This window comes from Heterocephalus glaber, unplaced genomic scaffold (genome assembly GCF_053883595.1).
Source record: "Heterocephalus glaber isolate CG9 unplaced genomic scaffold, H.glaber_assembly_v1.0 deba00001236, whole genome shotgun sequence".
In the NCBI taxonomy this organism is placed as follows: domain Eukaryota; kingdom Metazoa; phylum Chordata; class Mammalia; order Rodentia; family Bathyergidae; genus Heterocephalus; species Heterocephalus glaber.
The window spans coordinates 695,975-715,933 of record NW_028258223.1 but is presented as its reverse complement, the minus strand read 5'-3'; the positions used below and the strand labels follow the sequence as shown (position 1 = coordinate 715,933).

Genomic DNA, 19,959 nt, shown 5'->3' with positions numbered 1-19,959 from the left:
GAGCCACTTGTTTGGCTTTTCTATGCCCATGCCAGGTCCGGAAGGCTACTAGGGGAAAAATATACCACTAGGCATGGCTAATGCCCAATGCCCTCAACCAAAGTCTGTATGCCACGTACATTTCAAGGCAAAGCCCAGCTAAAAGCAAGAAAATAAGTTTCCTAAGTGCCAGGAAATTCTTAGCAGCATCTTAAAGGAGCCAATTTAAGGGAGGCTAGGTCATTAATTGGCCTCTAGAACCTTGACGATGCGAGAATGGGGCTTATGCCTAAAGGGCTCTGTATGATGCTTCATGCCAGGCGGGGTTAGGAGAGGAGGACCTGGCCCTCTGGAATGCAGACTTGGAATCTGCTCCTCATAACCTGGAGCTGCAGGGGGCTTACTGCCAACCTCGTTAAGCAGAGCCAGAAATCCCAGCCCTGCCCAGGGCGTGGCACCCAAGAGGGCCACACGGCTCACTGCCCCAGCTCTGCAGTAGGTTGGTGCAGAAAACTGACCGGAGCTGACACTTCAACCCATCTGTACCTGATGGACTCTGACAGGTTCCAGCAAAGCCAAGCACAAACTCTCTCTGAGACACCTGCCTACCCCAGCACTGGGACTCAGATATAAAACGGTCTCCTACTAAAGAGGACCTAGGAGGGAAAATCCGAGGAATCTCACCAAGCAGAATGGAGAAACAAGATGCAAAAAATAAAGAGTTCAAGGGAAAGAAAGTAGAGAGCATACATGATCTAAAAGGGACATTTAAATAAGAGGGTGACAAATCCTCAAAAACATAAAGGAAGGGCTAAAATCACAGGCAAGAATAATTGATGAAAAAGGCAGAGTTTACAAAGGACCAAGTTTGGAAAGGACAGTAAGCTGGAAATTTAGTACAACCAGGCAGAGTTGAAGAGAAAAGTGAAAAGTGGGGAGAAATGGGCCTGGACGGTGTGTGGAGCACACGGAGACCTGGGGTGGACACAGAGAGCAGGATGCTCAAGGAGAGGTGGGGACGGCAGCAGCTCCCCACTCGGAGGCTGAGCTCACACCCACAGCCAGCTGTGCTGACTGTGACAGATAGCAGCGGAGCGGGAAGTCAGTGTGGCCAGTTGCTGCCAAGGGGAAGTCAGGAGAGACAGGTGGGTGTTTCAGGCTAACAGAGGCTACAGAACCAGCCATCTTTATGGGGCACATGGAGTCCTGGGTCTGTCCACTGGTGGTTACAAGTGCTGTTTGGGGACTAGGAAAGTCTTCACTCAGGTCGGGTGCACCAGGTCACACCAGGTCTCTGAGCAACATTCAGGTTGGACATCTCCCATGTACACCAGCATGAAGAATCTAACCTCCATCCACTGCCTTCACTCCTTCCTGCCAGTTTTGGCCTGTGGACACATCTCACCAACCAAAAAACTGGTAAAACCAGCCTCAGGCTGAGCAGTGGCCCCAGAGTCCCACAGAGCTTTGGGAGGCTGTCCTCAAGGTCCTCTCCAGAGAAGTCATTGTACCCCCTGACCTCCCACAATGTGGGCCAGCCCCAGGAGGAAACCTCAGGCCCTTCTCAGCATGCTGGGACTGATTGCAGATGTCCTTTGCCTGTACAAGTCCCATTCCGCCTGCCTCTTTCCCTCTGCCTTCAGCCCTCTTTACCTCTCCTGTGCATACATCTCTCCCTTCTGCCTACAGTCTATGTAACTGAAGTGAGCAGGGTGCCTACAGCACATGACACATGGCTTGATGCAGGAACAGGCTGCACCCCATGTACACACCCTCTGTCTGGCCGCAGACACACAGGCCACAACTATGCACACCAACCCCACCCATGTCCCCTTTCCCCTCTGCCTTGCTGCCTCCCAGCTCTCCCTGGTGATTTTTGAGGATTCTTCAGGGCCCCTGAGAGCTGCTGCTCTGCACAAAGGCCCCAGACCAGGTCAGACCCCTGGTGCTCCTCCCACACCTGTCTCCAGCTTGCCATCCTGGCCTGTTGTTCTCTGCTCCTCCCACAGCTGGAGCTGAGCAGCCAGCACCGGGCACTCCTGTCAGGGTCTGCAGGCAGCACTGCATGCAGCCCAGCTCTGTGAGGTGTGAGTGACACTTGAGGTGGGATCTGGGGACCCTTGGGAGCTCAGCCAGGCTGGGCCCTCCATACCCCAGGAACTGGGCCAGTTTCCACCTCACTCGTGGATTTGCATGGGCCTTCTAGGACCTGCAGAAGGGTGGGATGTGCAGACCCAGCCAGGGTGCTTACACCGCCTCCAAGCTCTTCAAGACTCCGGGCCAGAGCTCGCTTCTCAGGGTCCAGAGGAGGAGCTGTGAAGGCCATCAGGAAAGGGGAACAGGCATGGGGCAAAATGAGGGTTGAGGGGCTGGGAGTCCAGAGTGGGTGAGGCAGACATACCAGGCCAGAGCAGCAGTGACATAGAACTTGATGGATGCCACTGAGGTGGGAGATCAAGCCCAGGGTCCTATGGGAGAGGAGTCTCTGTGCTGGGAGGTTTGCAAACATGCTCAGGTCATCTCGAAGGCCCCCAGGGTCATGGAACAGGAGGCCCAGCCCGGAGGAGGCCACACGGGCTCAGCCCACTCCCAACACCTTACTGTGTCTGAGGCCCTGTGGATTCCAGAGGGCAAGGGCCAGGTCTAGTGTCCTCCCTGCCCTGAGCCCTGAAGCCTGGCTTGGCCTCAGGTCTGTCATTTCCCTCTGGGCTCACATTGCTGCTTCTGTAGGGGATTCATCTCTGTCACCCCGATAGCCAGACTTGGCCCAGACCCTCCTAGAGGGAACCCACTCCCCAGAGTCACTGGCCTCAAACATCCACACTGTGGCCCTGTGTGGGCATGCCTTGATACCCACACATGGGGAGCAACTGAGCGCCTGAGAATGCCAGTGAGGGCACCCTGGGGCCCATCCATGGGGCTCCCTAGGGGGCTGGGGAGGCCTGGCACCCATGGGCCTGTCCACCAGTCCCCATACCCCAGGTGGCTGCAGTCATCCTTTTCTGACGGTACCTCACACAACACACCCAGTTTTCCCTGCCGATGGCCCTCACCCTTGTCCTGTGGGGCACTAGGCCCAGAATCAGCCTGCCTTGGCCTGACTTTGGAAGCTGCCCAAAACTGGGGTCTCCCAGCCAGGTCCCCTGCCACAGGCCCATTCCCAGCAGCTGAGATGGCACCAGAGGCTGCTGTGGCCCCAACCCCTTGCCCTGCCCCAGCTGCTGGCTGCTTCTCCAGAGCACTGCCACCAGCCCAGCTCCTTTCCATGCATGCAGCCCCCACCCCAGCCCACATCTCTGGGAGGAGCAGCCTGTGACTCTGTGAAGAGCAAGGGGCCCTGAGCCAGGGTCAGAAAATCTGAGTGTCTGGCATCATGGGACGAGTCTTATCTGTCGCATGTATAGTTTCCCTGTTTTTCACTGAGGGCTCCTGGATGGGGAGGTCCCTGAGGTCCAAGTTTATGCTGAAGGGCAAGTGGGAGGTAGCTGGGTTAAGGGCTGGGTGTGGAGACCATTGTTCTAGGAGAGCCTTCTAGGCAGGGACCTCAGGGTGGCAAAACCCAGAGAAGTACAGATACACCTCCTCTCAGGAACAGTCTCCTGCCCTCGGCCACCAGCATGTCCTAGGTCCCCTCAGAGAACAGAACCCTACAAGTCCAAGAGGCGTGGACAATGGTGACTCTGTTCCTCCTCCAAGATGTGCCCTCTGGGCAGATTCTCCACATGCTCCCTGGGACCCACATCTCCCAGTCCAGCATGAGGAACTCACATCTTATGGCTGTGGCAGAGATTCAAGGGGATGAGGTCAGTGACTAAGGAGGCCCCCGGACAGTGTGACATCCCTGTGGACAGAGGCCCTGTGTCCTCGTGTCCTTTGCTGATTCCCTAGTGCATCATCAGCTGTGTAGAAACTGAGAAACCTAGAGGATAAAAAAATTAAAGAACAAAATAAAAGACAGATAATTTGCAAAATTGAAGGGGACAAAGATAGAGGAAAGGAGGAGAAGGACATAAAAATGAAGATGTGCTATGGACATGCACCAGCTTGCCATGATGAATGTGATCCTTAAGTACTGCAAACATGCACTGATAAAAATAAAAATTAAAGGAAAGAAAGAAAGAAAGCAAGAAACTGTAGTAGAAAGGGACGCAGGGGTTCTTCTTCTTTTTCTTCTTTTTTTCATGATTGAGGTCTAGCAAAACGCATAGGAAACTACACCCATATTTACCAAGTCGGCTTTCAAAGCCTGCTCAGACTTTCCAGCTGGTGCGTCAGCTGCAGCCCACACTGGGGGCTGTCAGGGTGCGGCTCCCCAGGACAAGCCTAAGCAGGGCCTGGGTGGGGCCTGGGAGTCCAGAAGGGCCTGGAGGGGAGGAGAAGAGAGGCAAATAGAGGTGGTGTTGGGTGGGGCCTGGGCCTGCCTGCACCACTATACCCACCCCAGCTGGATTCCCAGCCCACGGCAGGAGCAGAACGTGCCCAGTCCCTGAGTGGCGGCCACCAGTGTCTCTCCATCTCCCTGGGAAAGGTGGCCAAGAGGTGACCAAAATGGCCTGGTGGAAAGCTTGGGTGAGTGGGAGTGAATGGGGAAATGGTTCCTGCATGGGGACAGGGGTGGGCACCCAGGAGGTCCACAACAGCACAGACAGGATCTGGTGGGCCAAGCCCTGGGCAGGACCCAGAAGAAGCAGTCCAGGCCTTCAGGACCTTAGGCAGGAACGGGACCAAATGGGGAAGTGACCAGATGAGGAGACCTTGCAATGCCAGGGAAGCTGGGGGTGAGGGACTCCAGAGAAAGCTCTCTGAGAGGTTTGGGTGCTTAGAGAAGGGGCTCCTGGCTAAGCTACAAACCTGTGCACTCTGGGAGAGCCTGACAGGCTGCTCTCAGCTGAGTCATGGAAGGGTAGGGAGCGGCTCTGGAGGGAAGCAGCCAGCATGGCTCAAAGGCTCTGGGAGGGTACAAGATGGGCCTGCAGAGGAAGGCAGAATCCTAAGAGGCCTTGCACATGGGCCAAGGGGTTGGGATTGAATCTTCAGAGCCCCAGGAGCCATGAAAGCTGCTGGTGGGGACCCATGGGTGCCCATGATGCAGGATAGGAAGGGTGGGTGGGCACCAGGGAGAAATGTCTTCCATTTGTCAAGATTAGCGAGGGGGGAGAGTTAGCCAAAGGACCTGGCCCACAGGGGCCTCCAGTGGTTCTGCCACACAAGTAAGTGCTGGGGTCTGGGCTATAGCCTGAGCAACTTGACTCAGAACCCCAACTCTGCAGGTCTGGGCCATCCCTGAGCCAGGGGACAGCCAGCTCAGCAGCCAGATTATCATGGACACCCTATATGGCTGGCCAGGCTGCCAAGGTGAATCACTTGTCCCCTGGGCACAAAGCCAGACCAGGAGCAAGATGGAAGAAGATGAAAAAGCAGGTGGAGCAGGCCAGCTATGGGGTGTGGCCCCCATCCCAGGGCAGGATCCCCCCTCCCCTTTTGGAGAGGACAGAGCAGCCCAGGACAGGGAGAGGCAAAGGTGTGTTATCTCCTCTACAGTGTAGCTCTGAGTCACCTTTCCAGTAAGGAGGTGCCTGTCTGATCTCACCCACCCCCTGGGATAGCAACCTCTGGGGCCTCAGGTCCTGTGGAGTCGATCCTGACTCCCAGAAAATCACCCCATCTTTCTAAAAGCTTAATCTGGGAAGTGAGGCTGAGGCCTCCAGGTGTGGTGAAATCAGCCAGCCAGGAAGAGATTTGCTGGCTAATCCAGCCTGAGCCCCACCTCCCACCCTTCTTGGGTGCCTGCCGGGCTCCCTCCCTTCCCCAAATAGCAAGGGACAGAGCTAGGCACTTACAGCCCAGAGCCCCCAGGCTCCCAGAGGACCTGCGTGCCTGTGGGGGAGACTTTCTCCACCCAAGTGTTCCAAGAATCCTGGAGTCAGGGAAGGGCTGAGTCACCAATAGACAGGGGAGGTGGATGGGGACAGCACGAGGTGGGCTGTGGTTCAGGCCAACACCGCTGCTTGCCAGCGTGCCACTGAGCTAAGCGCCATTTCCAAAGCACCAGACACAGGCTATGGCGCAGTCAACACCTAGGAAGAGCAGCACATATGGGACTTCACCAGGAAGGCACGTCGTGTACGTGTGCACACCGCTAGGCAACATCTGCACCACACTGGCTCTCTGGAGGAATTTCCACAGAAATCATTTCGAACACATAAAGCACCATGTAAAACGCTGTGCTAAGAAATGAGACAGGAGGGGCCGGGGACTTAGCTCAGTGGTTCAGCTGCCTGCCTCACAAGCACAAGGTCCTGAGTTCAATCCCCAGTGTAAAAAAAAAGGAAAAAAAAAGAAGACATGAGACAGGAAGGTCTGTCAGCAGACATTTGAAATTCAAGCAAGGGTAAAGAAAGATGTCTAAACTCTTGCTCAAAAAAAAGATCCCCACAGATTTATCATAGGTGAGAATGTGCTCTGTAGTTTCAGGATTTAATGTAAGGCTTGGATGGAAGCCTAGGAGGGCTGGATGGATGAATCTATAGAAGGAAGGAGGGAGGGGGAAAAGGAAAGGAAGGTGGGAAGGAAGAAGACAGATGAATGTGTGGGTGGATAGACAGATGACAGGAAGAGAGGGAGGAAGGAAGAGAGGGAAAGGAAAGGGAAGAAAGAGGAAAAGAAGGAAGGATGAAAGGATGAACCTAGAAGTCGATGGCTGGTCAGGGAATGGATGAACAGATGACTGGAGGATCCTGTGAGTACAGAGGCTGCTGGGTGGACGGAGTGATGTAAGGGGGAGGTGGACAGGTACGTGAAGACCAGACTCGGCACAGCTGAACTTTCCACTGAAGAATCTGAGTCTCCCTCAGACTCAGTGCCTCTCTCCAACCCACCTCCTCTCCTAGCCTCTCCCGGAAACACACACCTGAGAGGGGCCATCGGCATAGGCACAGGGCAAAGGGGACCTCAGCCACAGCCTGAACCTGAGCCCTCAGGTCCCTGAAGTGTCCACTCTCGGGGTACAGAGGCTGTCACACATCCTTGGACACACAAGCCACACTGCCTGTCTGCACACTCTTGAGGCAGCTGTCAGCTCTGGGAGGCCTTTTCATTTCTCCTGCTGCCCATGATGGTGGGAAGTCCAGCCGAACACCCTCAGAGGGCACAGCTGGGCACAGCCTGGGTGGTTTCTCCTCACACTCCCTGCTGCTCCAGCCTGTGGAGCAAAGATCCCAAGGGATTGGAACCGGTCAAGCTGGCCAAGCTGGTCTCAGCAACCCCCCCAAAGGGGCCCTCCCACCCTGAAGGGCTGCCAGGTGGGCAGGAGGCTGCCCACCCTCCTGCCCCTTCCCGCTCAGCAGGCCTGGCTCTCTCACAGGTTGAACAGGAGGGTGTCACGGTGAAGGGCAGCTCCCACTTCAACCCGGACCCTGACGCCGAGACCCTCTACAAAGCCATGAAGGGGATTGGTGAGTGGGGGCTGTGCCCCTAGGTGGCGCCACACTGCCTCCAGCCCTGGAAAGCAGATGCCAGGCAACACCCGGAGGGCAAGCCTGTCGTGCAGACTCCCACAGACCTGGCTTCCCTGGGAAGACTAGGGTGGGGAGCTGTTCCTCCCTGGGCCTTGGCGGGATGGGGAGGCCATCTGCTGGATCCTGTGCAGGCGACTTCACCTGTCACTTCAAGCTTTCTCATTTGCAAAATGGCCCAAGTGTCACTGTGAATCTCTTTTATAAAATGTTTCATTTTTATTAGTGCATGCTTACACTACATAATGATTCCATTTTCATGGGCAGTTGGTGCATGTTAATGCTTTTTATGTCCCCAACCCCTCCACCCCTCCCCTCTCTCCATCACTTGGTCACCTTCCCACTTAAGAAAGATCTATCTCCCTATTTCCTATTATCTCTTTATTTACTCTTTGAGTTTCTCATATAAGAGAAAGCATGCAATATTTAAGCTTGTATGCCTGATTTATTTCACTTAACATTATGGTCTTAAGGTGCATCCCTTACCTAGAAATGATTCAAGTTTATCCCTCTTTGTGGTGGAATAGTGCTCCACTATGTATAAATATATGTTTGTATCCATTCATCTGTTGATGAACATATACACTGCTCCTAAGATTTAGCTATTGGAGTTGTGCTGCTACAAACATGGGTGTGCATGCATTGCTGTAAAATGATGACTTTAACTGTGACTCTTGGGTGAGGCACAGGGACTGGCAGGCGTGTGGATGGATAAGGCTGGACCAGGGCCCAGGGGGCATCAGCCACACAGATTCTGCAGCTTGCACCCCGGCCCCACGTTGGCCAGCAGCACAGCCAGCTTCCTTCCTGTCCCCAGCCTGTGCCCAGCAGGACTGGGAGTGGGACAGTGCAGACCCAAGCTGGACCATGAGCCCAGGGCTGTCTCCGACTCAGTGGTCTAGACTCTTGGTCATGACCTTCTCTAGCCACCACCAACACAAGGGAGGGCAGGGTGGGTGGTCTCACTCGGCTAAGCTTGAAAGGCAGGATGATGTCCAGGGCCACCTGGTCCTCAGGTTCTCCCACTGTGAGGCTGGGCCTGGGTTGCACCCAGTATCATGTGACTGAGGACTGGGGAATAAAGAGGTAGAATTTTTGTTCTCAGAACTGGGGATTGAACCCAAGGCCTTCACATGGACCTAAATCCCAAGTCCTTTTTATGTATTTTTATCTTGAGACAGGGTCTCACTAAATGGCTAGGTTGTTCAGGCTGAGCTCGAACTTGAAACCCTCCAGCCTCAGCCTTCCACTGTGCTGGGATTACAGGCATGTTCTCTCACATCTGGCTAAGATAGATTTTCTAAGGGTCTTCTTTGCATCCTGAAGATCATCTGGACATTTGGCGCTATCCAGGTGGTGTGTCCCCAGCTCAGCCCCCAGACATCAGCAGTCCCCCTGCCCAGTCCTCACTGGTCCCCCTGGAAATACAGGGGCTCTTACCCCATGTATCTCACAGGGACCAATGAGCAGGCCATCACCGATGTACTCACCAAGAGGAACAACGCACAGCGGCAGCAGATCGCCAAGTCCTTCAAGGCTCAGTTCGGCAAGGTAGGGGGCCGGGCTGCAGCCCAGCCAGGGCCCTGAACACATGCCCATAGGGGGCATCTGACACTACCGCAGTTACAGAACTCTATTCGCCTGAAGTCCAAGGTTCCCTGGTGGCTCTGTTTTATCTAACAGACCTGTTTAGAGCTCCCCGGTCCCAGCTACCTCCTGTCCCCTTCTCCATCTCTGCAATCCTTGGGCTCATCCTGGAGCTGTCCCCTGCCCCCAGGGCTCTGCTCATCCAACCCTCAGCTGACCTCTGTCTGCTCCCCACACCCTGACACACGGGCCTGGCTCTTCTGTCTTAGGCACGGGCACACACTTCTCATGTTGATGCTACATGTGCTGAGTTCCATCCCTTCTGCCTGGGGAGCTCTAGAGCCCTGCACCTGCCCAACCCCTAGCCAGGGCCAGGCGCTGGAGGCTTCAATGGAAAGAACCCAGAAACACCCACGGGCACAACCATGGTTGCCCAGAAGTCTCCATGGGCTCAAATCGTTGGTTTGGAGATTTAACACAGGAAGATGGTGACAAAGCCCAAATAGCCCCTTGGAGACACCAACATGCATCTCCATAGCATCTGTCCTGAAATCCTCAGGGCTATGCACTAGTCTCTGCATTCAATGGCTGGGGAAGTGGACGCATCCAGAGAGGTTGAAAAGGTGCCTGAGGTCCCAGCACCTGTAAGCGACAGGGTTGGGATTCAAATCCAGCTCAGATAAGGCCCTTAGTCTTTCTGCTGCTTGGTCCAGGTCAGCTGGTGTGGCCTGGCAGCTCCTTGTACAGACATGTGCCCTTAAGAGAGACACACACAAGATGGGATCTTGCCTTCCTCCCTCCTTCCTTTCCTCCCCTCATTTCTCTCTTTTCCTCCTTTCCTCCCTTCCTCTTTCCTCTTCTTCCCTTCAACCTTCTTTGAGGACCTAGGGCCCAAGTGACAGGCCATGCTGCCACCCACAGAACTGCAGTCTTGTACCCAAGGGCAATTTTATTTTATTGTGAGCTACAATGTGCCCAGAGCAGGGGACAGGGAGTCCTAAGCAGAGTCATACATCTTCCCATCACCCTCCACCAGGCTGTGAAGCCGGAACTCCAGCGGCCCTATCTATGTAACAGGCATGCATGCCTGGGGTTTAGAGGCTAAGGAGCTGGCCCAAGAGACCCCAGCCAGCCGGGGTCAGGGTCCATGTGGGGATCCAGCCAGAGCAGCTTGGCCATGTCTCCCTGTGGCTTGTTCTCCGGAGGGCCTGGTGGACACTCACCCTCACCCTTCCTGTTCCTCCTCAGGATCTCACCGAGTCACTGAAGTCAGAGCTGAGTGGCAAGTTTGAGAGACTCATTGTGGCCCTCATGTGCCCACCCTACAAGTATGAGGCAAAGGAGCTGCACAATGCCATGAAGGTAACTCCCTGAGTCACCCTGTCTGTGGCAGTTTGGACCTGGCTGAGACCAGGGAGCTCGAAGTCTGCTGCCCAGGTGGCCATCCAGCACCAGGATGACCTGTCTATTCCAGCTCTGCAGTCCCACACACCGCCCTCCAGGTCATCTTTGCTTCTCACCACTTTTGTAGATTAGGAGGAACAGGGTACCCAGAGGCAGTGACCACTTTCATTGATAGGAAGCTTACTTTTCGGGTGGCGCCAGGCATTTTCCATCCATGATCACTAATTCCTCCTTCAGGGCATAGCTTACAAGTCCTATTTACACAGAAGGATGTATTAGCTGGGCCAAAGAGCCCCAGGTCCAAGACCACCAGCTGAGGAGTGGAGCTGAGCCATAGCCTGTCCTTGGTATCATCACTGCAGATGAATGTGGGTCTCTCCAGTCATGCCCACTCACACAGGGCCCACCAGCATGGTCAGAACAGGGCCGGAGCTTCCCGGGACTCAGGCATCTTGAAGAAAGAGGGTGCAGACCAAGCTGGAGAGCAGAGGCCTTCAGCCCACAGAACTTTCTGTCCCCAGGGCTTAGGGACCAAAGAAGGGGTCATCATTGAGATCCTGGCCTCTCGGACCAAACACCAGCTGCAAGAGATAATGAAGGCCTACGAGGAGGGTAAGGAAGCTGCAGAGGAGGAGGGGCCGAGACTGAATCAAAAGCTCGCTTGGCAAAGCCAGGAGCTGTGGCAGTGAGCAGGGCACAAAGGCCAAATGGCACCCACGAGAGCCAGGCACACTGGGAAGGAGCCTTTGGGCCCTTCTATACAAAAGTGTTGGGCACCTGTGGGCTAAGTCCTGCACACAAAGTGAGACTGCACATGATTTGGACCCAGTCCCTGAGCACACGGGCTGCTAGGGGACAGGTACATGACAAGGCTGTGGACCCCAGGCTGTGTCATCAGCTGACAGAGTGGCTCTTTCCTGACTCTTTCCAGAGGGCCACCTGCCAGGGTGCATGGTCATGGGGCATGGATGGCTGTCCAGCTGTCCTGTGTAGTCTGCAGGTTGCAAAACCAGCAAAGGCCAGCCTGTCCTCTGAGCTGTGGACTCAGTAGCATGTTTGCCTCTGGCCTAGCTGATCTCTGTGCTCGGAGCTTGGCTAGATATCCAGGTCACTTCTGCAGTGAATGACCACCTATGTGCATGTGATAGACCTGTGCCACCTGGATGCAAAGGTTTTATGTTCATGCCCTGTGCCAAGGACTAGCCCTTCCTAGGAAGCTGCAATGGGGGAAGTGAGGGACACAGGGCTGGCAGGAGGAAGCTGGTCTGTGTGGCCTGGGGCCTCTGTCATGCCCCCTGGTCCTGTCTCCTTGCAGATTATGGGTCCTCCCTAGAGGAAGACATCCAAGGAGACACAAGTGGCTACCTGGAGCGGATCCTTGTGTGCCTGCTGCAGGTACCCAGACCCCCAACAGCCTCAGCCCAGGATCATCCCATAAACAGAACCCTGAGGTAGGCAGGGCCAGGGAACAGCCCAAGGGCCTGGGTTTGTGCCAGCCATCACCATTGGTCCTCACTGCACAGCCCCAGCCAGCGCCCCCTCTCCAGGTTCAGCCAGGGGAGACAGCACCTCAGAATTGGAGGAGGCCCCTGGTCATGGAGCAGGACCTTCGTATGGCCAGTGCTGGGCTCCCTGCCTATTCACTCCCTAAATCCCCTTATTATAAGCAGCACTTCTGCTCCACTGCACAGATGAGAACCCCAAGGCTTGGGGAGGACACCTGCTTGGCAGAAAGTCCCCTCCAAGCCCTCATGACCCCTTCCAGAGCTCTCTTGTCCCTTCTGTTCCCAGGGCAGCAGGGATGACATGAGCGGCTATGTGGACCCAGGACTGGCTCTGCAAGATGCACAGGTAAAGCTGCACTCTGCCCTGGCCCAGGACTCAGGGACTGATGGTACCTCTGCCCACGGGGAGCTGCCCAGCTCAGCACCCTGCAGACCTCTGCCCCATGGTGTTGGGGGTGGGGGCGTTGGGGAGATTTGGAAGAAGGAAGGACAGTGACTTGGGTGGGGGTTAAGGTCTGTCTAGACAGGACCTACCCAGGGCTCAGGCAGGAGGCACAGCCAGACCCCTGTGCTGGCAGCACTTGGTCCTCTGCTGCCTGGAGGTGGGGAGTGGGTGTCTCAGAGTAGCTGTGTCCCCATATGGAGAGGAGGCTTGGAGTTCTTGGAGTAAAAGGTCAGGAGAGTAAGCTCCCCATCCCAGAGACACCATGGAAAGAATGCTGGCCTGGGGTTCGTCCTCACCTCCTCAGTCACTTTCCCTGGCTTTTTGGGGTATCCCAATGCCAGGATCTGTATACAGCAGGTGAGAACATCAGCGGGACTGACGAGATGAAATTCATCACCATCCTGTGCACGCGCAGTGCCACTCACCTGATGAGAGGTACAGAGCTGAGGGTAGCATTGCTGGGGCACAGGGGCTGCCCTGGCCCAGGGCTCTCCCTGCATGGCTAGCCTCAAGTTAAGGAGTTGGGGAGATAGCCAGGGAGCCCCGGCCCTTTCCCTGGCCTCCAAGAGGACGCAAGGAGCAGAGCTGATTGGCAGTCTGCTATCCGCATGTCCCCTAAGTGGTGCCCTCCCTCCACAGTGTTCGAAGAGTATGAGAAAATCGCCAACAAGAGCATCGAGGACAGCATCAAGAGTGAGACCCACGGCTCCCTGGAGGAAGCCATGCTCACCATTGGTAAGAGGGGGTGCAGCCCTTGGGCACATGTGTGTCCACAGGGCCAGGTCACCCTGGAGTCTGTTCTCCTACAAGGACTGTTCCCTGTGCTGCCCACATGTGCCCAGTGCCATGTGAGTGGATATGTGTGAGTGTGAGCATGTGTTAGGGAGGGACTGCGGGTGTGTAAATGTTAATGCATGAATGTGTGCACGAGTGTGTGAGTGTATGCATGAGTATATGTGTGCGTGTTTGAGAGGCAGTGTGCTCAGGGGTGAATGTTAGTGTGTGCGTGTGTGCATGAGTGTGTATGTGCGAATGTGAATGTAGGCATGACTGTGTGCATGTGCATGAGGATATTTGAGAGATAGCGTATGTAGGTTGTGAATGTGTCTTGAGAGTGTAAGTACGTGTAAGTGAATGTAAGTACGTGCCTCTGTGTGAGAGATAGTATGCATGTGTGTGAATGTAAGCATGTGCATGTGTGTGACAGCGTGTGTTCGAGAGACTGTGTGAGTGCCAGGGTGTGTGTCTGCACGAAGGGAGCACCAGGTTCGGGCACTGGAAAAAGCCACCTCTCTGGCCTTGCGCCAGGCCCAGCCTCTGCCTCAGTTGCCAACTGGAGAGTTGATGTGTGGGGATTAGAGTCCCGACCTGGAAGCTGGGGTCTGACACTGGGAACCTGGTGACCTTTCCCCCATAGCAGGAGGCCAGGTCCATGTAGGAGGCTCCATTCCAGAGCAGATCTCAGGTCCAGAGCTGTGCTCATAATGGAAAAAGAGCCCAGATCCAGGCCAGACAGGCAGAGGGACCTTTCCTGTATTGTCACCAATGGGGGTGAGGTCGAATGGGGCTCCTGGGCAGGGCACTGCACCCTGGGCTGCCTGTGTGCATCACCCCCGTGTCCCTGTATCCCTTCTCTCCAGTGCACATGGACATCTGAGACTCCCTGGCCAGCTTTGACTGCTATTGTAAAATCCAGCCTCTGTGGGAGCATCTAAGCCCATCCTCAGCTCCCATCTCAGCCTCCAAAGCCAGCCCCTAGGTCCTCAGTGATAACATCTTCTACAGCATACCTTCCAGCAGGGAACAGGAAGAGTGCCAGCCTCGCTGTACTGGGCACTTCCTGTCCACTTTTCCCTAAAGCCTCACTCACTCTCCCATCACAGATGGTCAGAGATTCAGGTAACAAAGTCACCCAGCACCACAGGGCAGAGGTTGGACTCTTACCTTGCAGCCTTGGTGAAAATGCCACCTCCCCGTGAGAGGCCAGGTCTCAGCATAGCACACATATTAGATACACTACAGCAGAGCATGCACGGGGCCCACCCTCAGGACCAGGCACCCCTGTCACTTAGTCCCCAGGGCCGAGCCCCACTTGCTTCATGAGAATTCAGAATGCAGGGCTCCTGCTGATGAGGCACCCAGAGGCCCATGGCCACTATGCTGTGTGCCACCCTGCAGCAGAGAGGCTGGATGCTTGGAGGAGCCATCTGTCAGGGTGAGAACCCAGGGCTGTCCTGGACCTGAGCTATCCTGAGGTGCCCGAGCTGTGACCCCCACAAGCCCCACAAGTGCACTCTGTATTTCACATTTGCCCTTTTGCCTGCCCTTTCAGGGCCTTTGGAGCCATGCCTGGTGCCCCAGGCTGCCTGCCCTGCCCTGCCCTGCCCCACCTGGTACAAAGCCTCTATTTTGGAACTAGACACGGCACAAAAAAATAAGCCAAGCCTTATACCATGCTAACCCTTGGGACCTGGGGCAAGGAGTAAATAAATAGAGGTGTAGATGATGCTCCCTACCACCTCTAGACATTAACACAGCTTTTCTATTTGCCAGTGAAGTGTACCCGGAACCTGCACAGCTACTTGGCGGAGAGACTGTACTATGCTATGAAGGTGACTCAGCTTCTGTTACTGCCTCCCTTATCATCTCCCTGACCCAGCACCAACTACATAGCCAAGGAGCTCAGAGCATCATTGTCTTCAACCCAGGGGTTTTTCTTTTCTTATCCCAACTGCTTATGGATCCAAGGATTTTTGTTCTCAGAGGCCAAACTGAGGATAGGGAAGGGAAGCCACTTCTCCTGCAGATGAAGTTGAGCAGGTACCTGCTCAGGGTTGGCTCACTGAACTTGGACAACAATCCTGTGTCACCAACACTCTACAGATGGTGAAACTCAGGCATGAGTTTGAGATTTGACTGTTGATACAAGGCAGAGCTGTGGCTTGAACCCAGGCCAGTACAGGTGTTCTCAGGCCAACCAGACAACATATGACAGGGATGATCCTAGAGGTCACAGGCAGGGACTGCCAGGAACCAAGCCACCCTTGACTTGGACAAGCTCAGAGGGAGATCACTGCAGTGTTTCTCAAGTGCTCACGTGCCAACCTCTGTGTGCCTATTGCCCAAAAGGCTACCCAGTCCTTATAGGAGATGTTATCAAGGACCCCTGCAGTGGGTCTCGATCTCCTATGAAACAGTACAACATACATGAGATAGAAAAGAGGACAAAAGACACAGATAGTTGAGAGAGCTGGGTGTTGGGCTGATCTAAACTGCTCTGGGGCAGCAAAGACAAAAGGCACCAAGGACATCCAGTGTTTATTCATAACAAGTGTGAGACGGAGGGAAGCAGGGTAGAGCTTGGACACCTGCTGATACCAAGTGTCACAGGCAGGACTGTAAAAGGGAGCCACTAGGGTATCTTTGCAAAAGAGAACAAATGGGTAATTCAGAAGGGAAGAATTTATTGGAGTCAAGTTGACCTTGGCTGGAAGTGAACTCAGCCGGGCCCTACTACTTCATGGACTAGGACTTAAGTCTTGGTAGTAGCCATTCACAGAAGAGCTAAACTCACCCAACTCAGTTATCTGACGTGCCCATTTGAGTCAATATAAAGCTTTGGTCAGAATCCTAAGATAATACAGCCAAATTATGGAGGGGCAAGAAGCTTATGCCACTTGTAGCCTGCTAATACTGGGCAGAAATGTCTGCTACAGACCCTTACACTGCAGGTGGCATTACTGGTTTCTGGAACCAGACTGGAGAAAGAATGAAATTAGCTTGCTCAACTGAAAGCAGTGCCCAGCTTTTCTGATGTGTGGTTGCTGACCCCACTTGAAGTAAAGGTAACTCCAGAAAGCCCAGCCTTCTGGCCACACTTGCCCAGAAATAAAAGAGGGTGTGGGATCCCCACAGCCAGGAGGCTCCACTGCGGGAAGTTCTGCCTGTGAACTGGCCAGTGAGGTGACTGCCACAGCTGCTGCTCACAGCAAAAGTCTTCCCCCTGGAGCAGTGAGCATTCTGCATCCAGAACCTGTAGGGCAAACCAAACACACACACCCTACACCACCCCAGCTTCCCTCTGAGTGCTTCCCTGGCTCATTCCTGCATCTCCTTCCCTCCCAAAGCCCCAGAAACTAACCCCACAGCTTTATCCAGCCCTGCAGAGTTGGGCGGGAGAGGTGAGAAGTGATGATCGGTTGCCTCTATCTCATCCAGGGAGCAGGGACACTCGATGGGACCCTGATAAGGAATATCGTCTCGAGGAGTGAGATTGACTTGAATCTTATCAAGTGTCAGTTCAGTAAGATGTATGGCAAGACCCTCAGCAGCATGATCACGGTAAGCCACGAGTTTCAACTCTAACAGCAGGTAGTTATGCAGACATTATTGGGAGACCTGAATGCTGTGATAGATGTCACAAGTGTCTGTCCCCTCCTAGGGGGGACCAGGAACTTTCACTGGTAACCCTGGAGTGTATGCATCACACGGCAAGGAGGCAACATGGATAGAGCCAGGGGGGAAGGATGCAGGTGCAGGCAACGCATGGTGACCAAATCATGGTGGACTCTCTGTGTTTGGCCCAGGCAGCTGGCTCTGCATCTGGGTTATGGTCACCCCTTTGTAAACTCATTAAAGTCATGCAGAAGGAGCTATATCCAAGGTGTCAGTGATGGTAAATAGTTTAGTGGGAACCAAGGCCCCCACTCCATCTAGATTGAGTCCTAGCAGCAAAATTTTAAGGACATAAATTGGATGAGCTCCAGTGAGTTACCTAACCAGGTTCCACTTAGTGAAAGCTCCAGAGTCTTCAAATGCAGAATGATTGTTACACTGCTATAACCAGGAGACAAGCAGCTCATCTAGTGATTAATGCAAACTGAGGCCTTGACAATTTCATTAGCAGAAGTCAAATCAAGACAAATAAGTCCCCAAGCCTTCATTGGCTACCAAGTCAAGTTGCTGGTACAAATGTTGACTGTTAACTACATTTTCCAGGCAACACACAGTTACCATACAAGTGGGTGGTCCTCTGCATCTGTGGACACCACATCTGTGTATTCCAGCCACAGAGGATCAAAAATATTTAGGAAGAAACTGCATATATATGGAACATGTGCAGAGTTATATCGTTGTCATCATTCCCTAAGCAATTAGTATATAAGCATTATGAAGCATTTCCAATGGTATAAGTAGTTAAGTAACCTAGAAATGATTCAAAGAATGTGTGTAGGTTACAGGTCATTGCACTTGAGCAGGTACAGATTTGGGTATCTGAGGGGGTTTCTGGAATCCATCCTCACATTCACCAAGGAACAACCACATATTTACAAAAACAATTCTGTTCCACAATGTTTTAGGATGGGGCAGCAGGAAGGCAGGGATGTGAGGAGGGCTGGAATGATTCTTGGTGCCATTGTAGACATCCCAGCCAGCCTGGGCAGGAGACAGGAGGGCCAAGTACAGGCCAGCTGGCTGCTGCTGTGTCACCACAGACCATCCAAGCTCATTGTCGTGATGTCTTTCAACTATTCATGGTAACACAAGACAGTGGAGAGAGTCCTATTCCTTCTCAGCATTCCAGTTAGATAGGGCTCTGGCCACATTTCTGAAAAACAAAAACACTGTTAGGTAAAAATGAACACTTCCACCTGCCTAAAATGAAGCCCCCATGGCAGAAAGAGACCCAGCAGGTTCACGATTGCAGAATCAAAATACAGCTGTTTATCCAGCAATACCTGAAGCCAGTCCTCTCTGATTTGTGCCTAATATCACTGAAGAAAATTCAGCTGCAGTTGTGACTAAGTTGGCTAACTACTTTTGAGTGTCAATTATTTTCCATAGATGTCATCAAAACAAAAATGTTTTCCAACAGAGATACCAATGCTAAAAACGCCCATGTAGAAATTAATGGGAAATACACGAAAATTCCATATACAATATATATATTTGAAAAAGTAAACAAAAATGAATAGTTTTCCCAAAAAAGAGAAGTTTAAAATCAACAAGGAAAATGTTCCTAAATTGTCAAGGAAGAGATAATTTCCATGGAATGTAAACTGCTCCAAAGTGAAACAGGACTCACTCCAGCCCCATCCCTGCTAGTCCAAACCAGGCCCTGTCCAGGTGTGGCACTGGGCACCAGCCTTCAGCTTTGGCCCTGAATTGCACTGGCAGCCACTGAATAAGTGATGGATCACATAGAATAAGCATATGTCTGGGAGCTCCTGGGTCCTGAGTGAAGGGGTGGAAGAGCCCCATGGCAGCTGATGGAGTAAGGAACCCCTACACAGCTTCCTGGTGTAAACCATAACTGTCTCTGTGATTCACTTCCCACCACCATCTCCTAGGTAGTTGGTGAGGGATTCAAAAGGTGACACAAAGGAATCCTCCAGAATGAAGAACAAGAAAGGTGACATAACCTGGATCCCTTGAAGGGGCAGACCCTACCCAGGGAGCACAACCCTCTGTAATCATGACAGGAGCTGCTCTTGAGAGTCAGCCCAAGGTCACCAACACCCCCTTCTAACCCTCTTGTGCCTCCTGCCCTCAGGATGACACCAGTGGTGACTACAAGAACGCCCTCCTGAACCTGGTGGGAAGTGACCCATGAAGTCACTGAAGAATGAGAGCCAAGACCAAGAAGCAGGGGTCTCCAGGCCCTGCCCCCATGACCTTGGCCATGGGTGGGGGTTGAGGGGCCCTCAGCCAGCTTCCAGTCTTTATCTCCTAGTGCTTTCTGGCCAACATTTCCGACCCAGAGGATGACACCAGCCCCAGCTCCTCCTTCCATCTTCTCTCCCAGATCATCTCTAGGTCATGCACAAAGACTTTAGCAAAGCTCTTGCTGGACAAATATGTCAGCCTACAGGGGCTCATGGGTCATTTCTTCCTCCTAGACAGAGCCTGCCTGAGCTTGACTGGTCACAGAATTACCTGGGCATAGGTTATGCAGATACCTTGGCCCAGTCCCATCTACAGAATCAAGGGTCCCCCAGGAGGACTAGGGAACATAGATCTCTAACAAGTGTCTCAGTCATTTGCTTCCTTATCACCCACCAGCCAGAGGGCCCTAAGAGCCCTTTTGTAGTAGAGCACAGGCCCCTGAATTGCTGAGAAAGGGATGCATATCCATGTCAATTGGGATGCCACCAGTCTCCTTGAAAAAGTCAGACTCTGACATCCTCACACTATCCTGATGACAGAGTAATTGGACTACAGAGCAATGTCCTGACCCAAGGGCTCTATGTCCTAGAAGCTCAGGCTTCCTGGTTGTTCAGCAGTTCTGCTCTGTCCTCTGTGACACAGCATGCAGCACAGGGGATGACAACCCTGAGCATGACTCATCCCGACCCAAGGCCACCAAGCCTGGAGACCTGCAGAGGCCTCATTTTCATCTTCCTAGATATTTTCTGGGCTTTCAGAATAATAAACATCTGCATATTCAGAAAGGGTCTTTGGATTTGTACCAGTGACCAGAGCAAGGCCAGTTTCATTGGCCAGAAGCAGAGTTTCAGAGCTACCC

The 19,959-nt window shown here is 53.4% G+C and overlaps 1 protein-coding gene across 2 annotated transcripts; it reads left to right on the top strand.

Moving 5' to 3' along the window:
- The first annotated feature begins 4,376 nt into the window (after nucleotides 1-4,376).
- Nucleotides 4,377-19,885, top strand: LOC106008726 (annexin A8). 2 transcript variants are annotated; one of them, XM_087210970.1, is made up of 12 exons: nucleotides 4,378-4,548; nucleotides 7,343-7,433; nucleotides 8,950-9,044; nucleotides 10,329-10,442; nucleotides 11,006-11,096; nucleotides 11,800-11,879; nucleotides 12,276-12,335; nucleotides 12,776-12,869; nucleotides 13,074-13,169; nucleotides 14,988-15,046; nucleotides 16,653-16,775; nucleotides 18,988-19,885. In XM_087210970.1, the coding sequence occupies exons 1-12, from the start codon at nucleotides 4,528-4,530 to the stop codon at nucleotides 19,045-19,047; spliced, it is 984 nt and encodes a 327-aa protein (XP_087067096.1). In that variant the 5' UTR covers nucleotides 4,378-4,527; the 3' UTR covers nucleotides 19,048-19,885. The 2 variants fall into 2 exon arrangements, with proteins under 2 accessions (XP_087067097.1, XP_087067096.1); XM_087210971.1 differs by lacking the exons at nucleotides 11,006-11,096; nucleotides 11,800-11,879 and having other exon boundaries at nucleotides 4,377-4,548.
- Nucleotides 19,886-19,959: the final 74 nt, after the last annotated feature.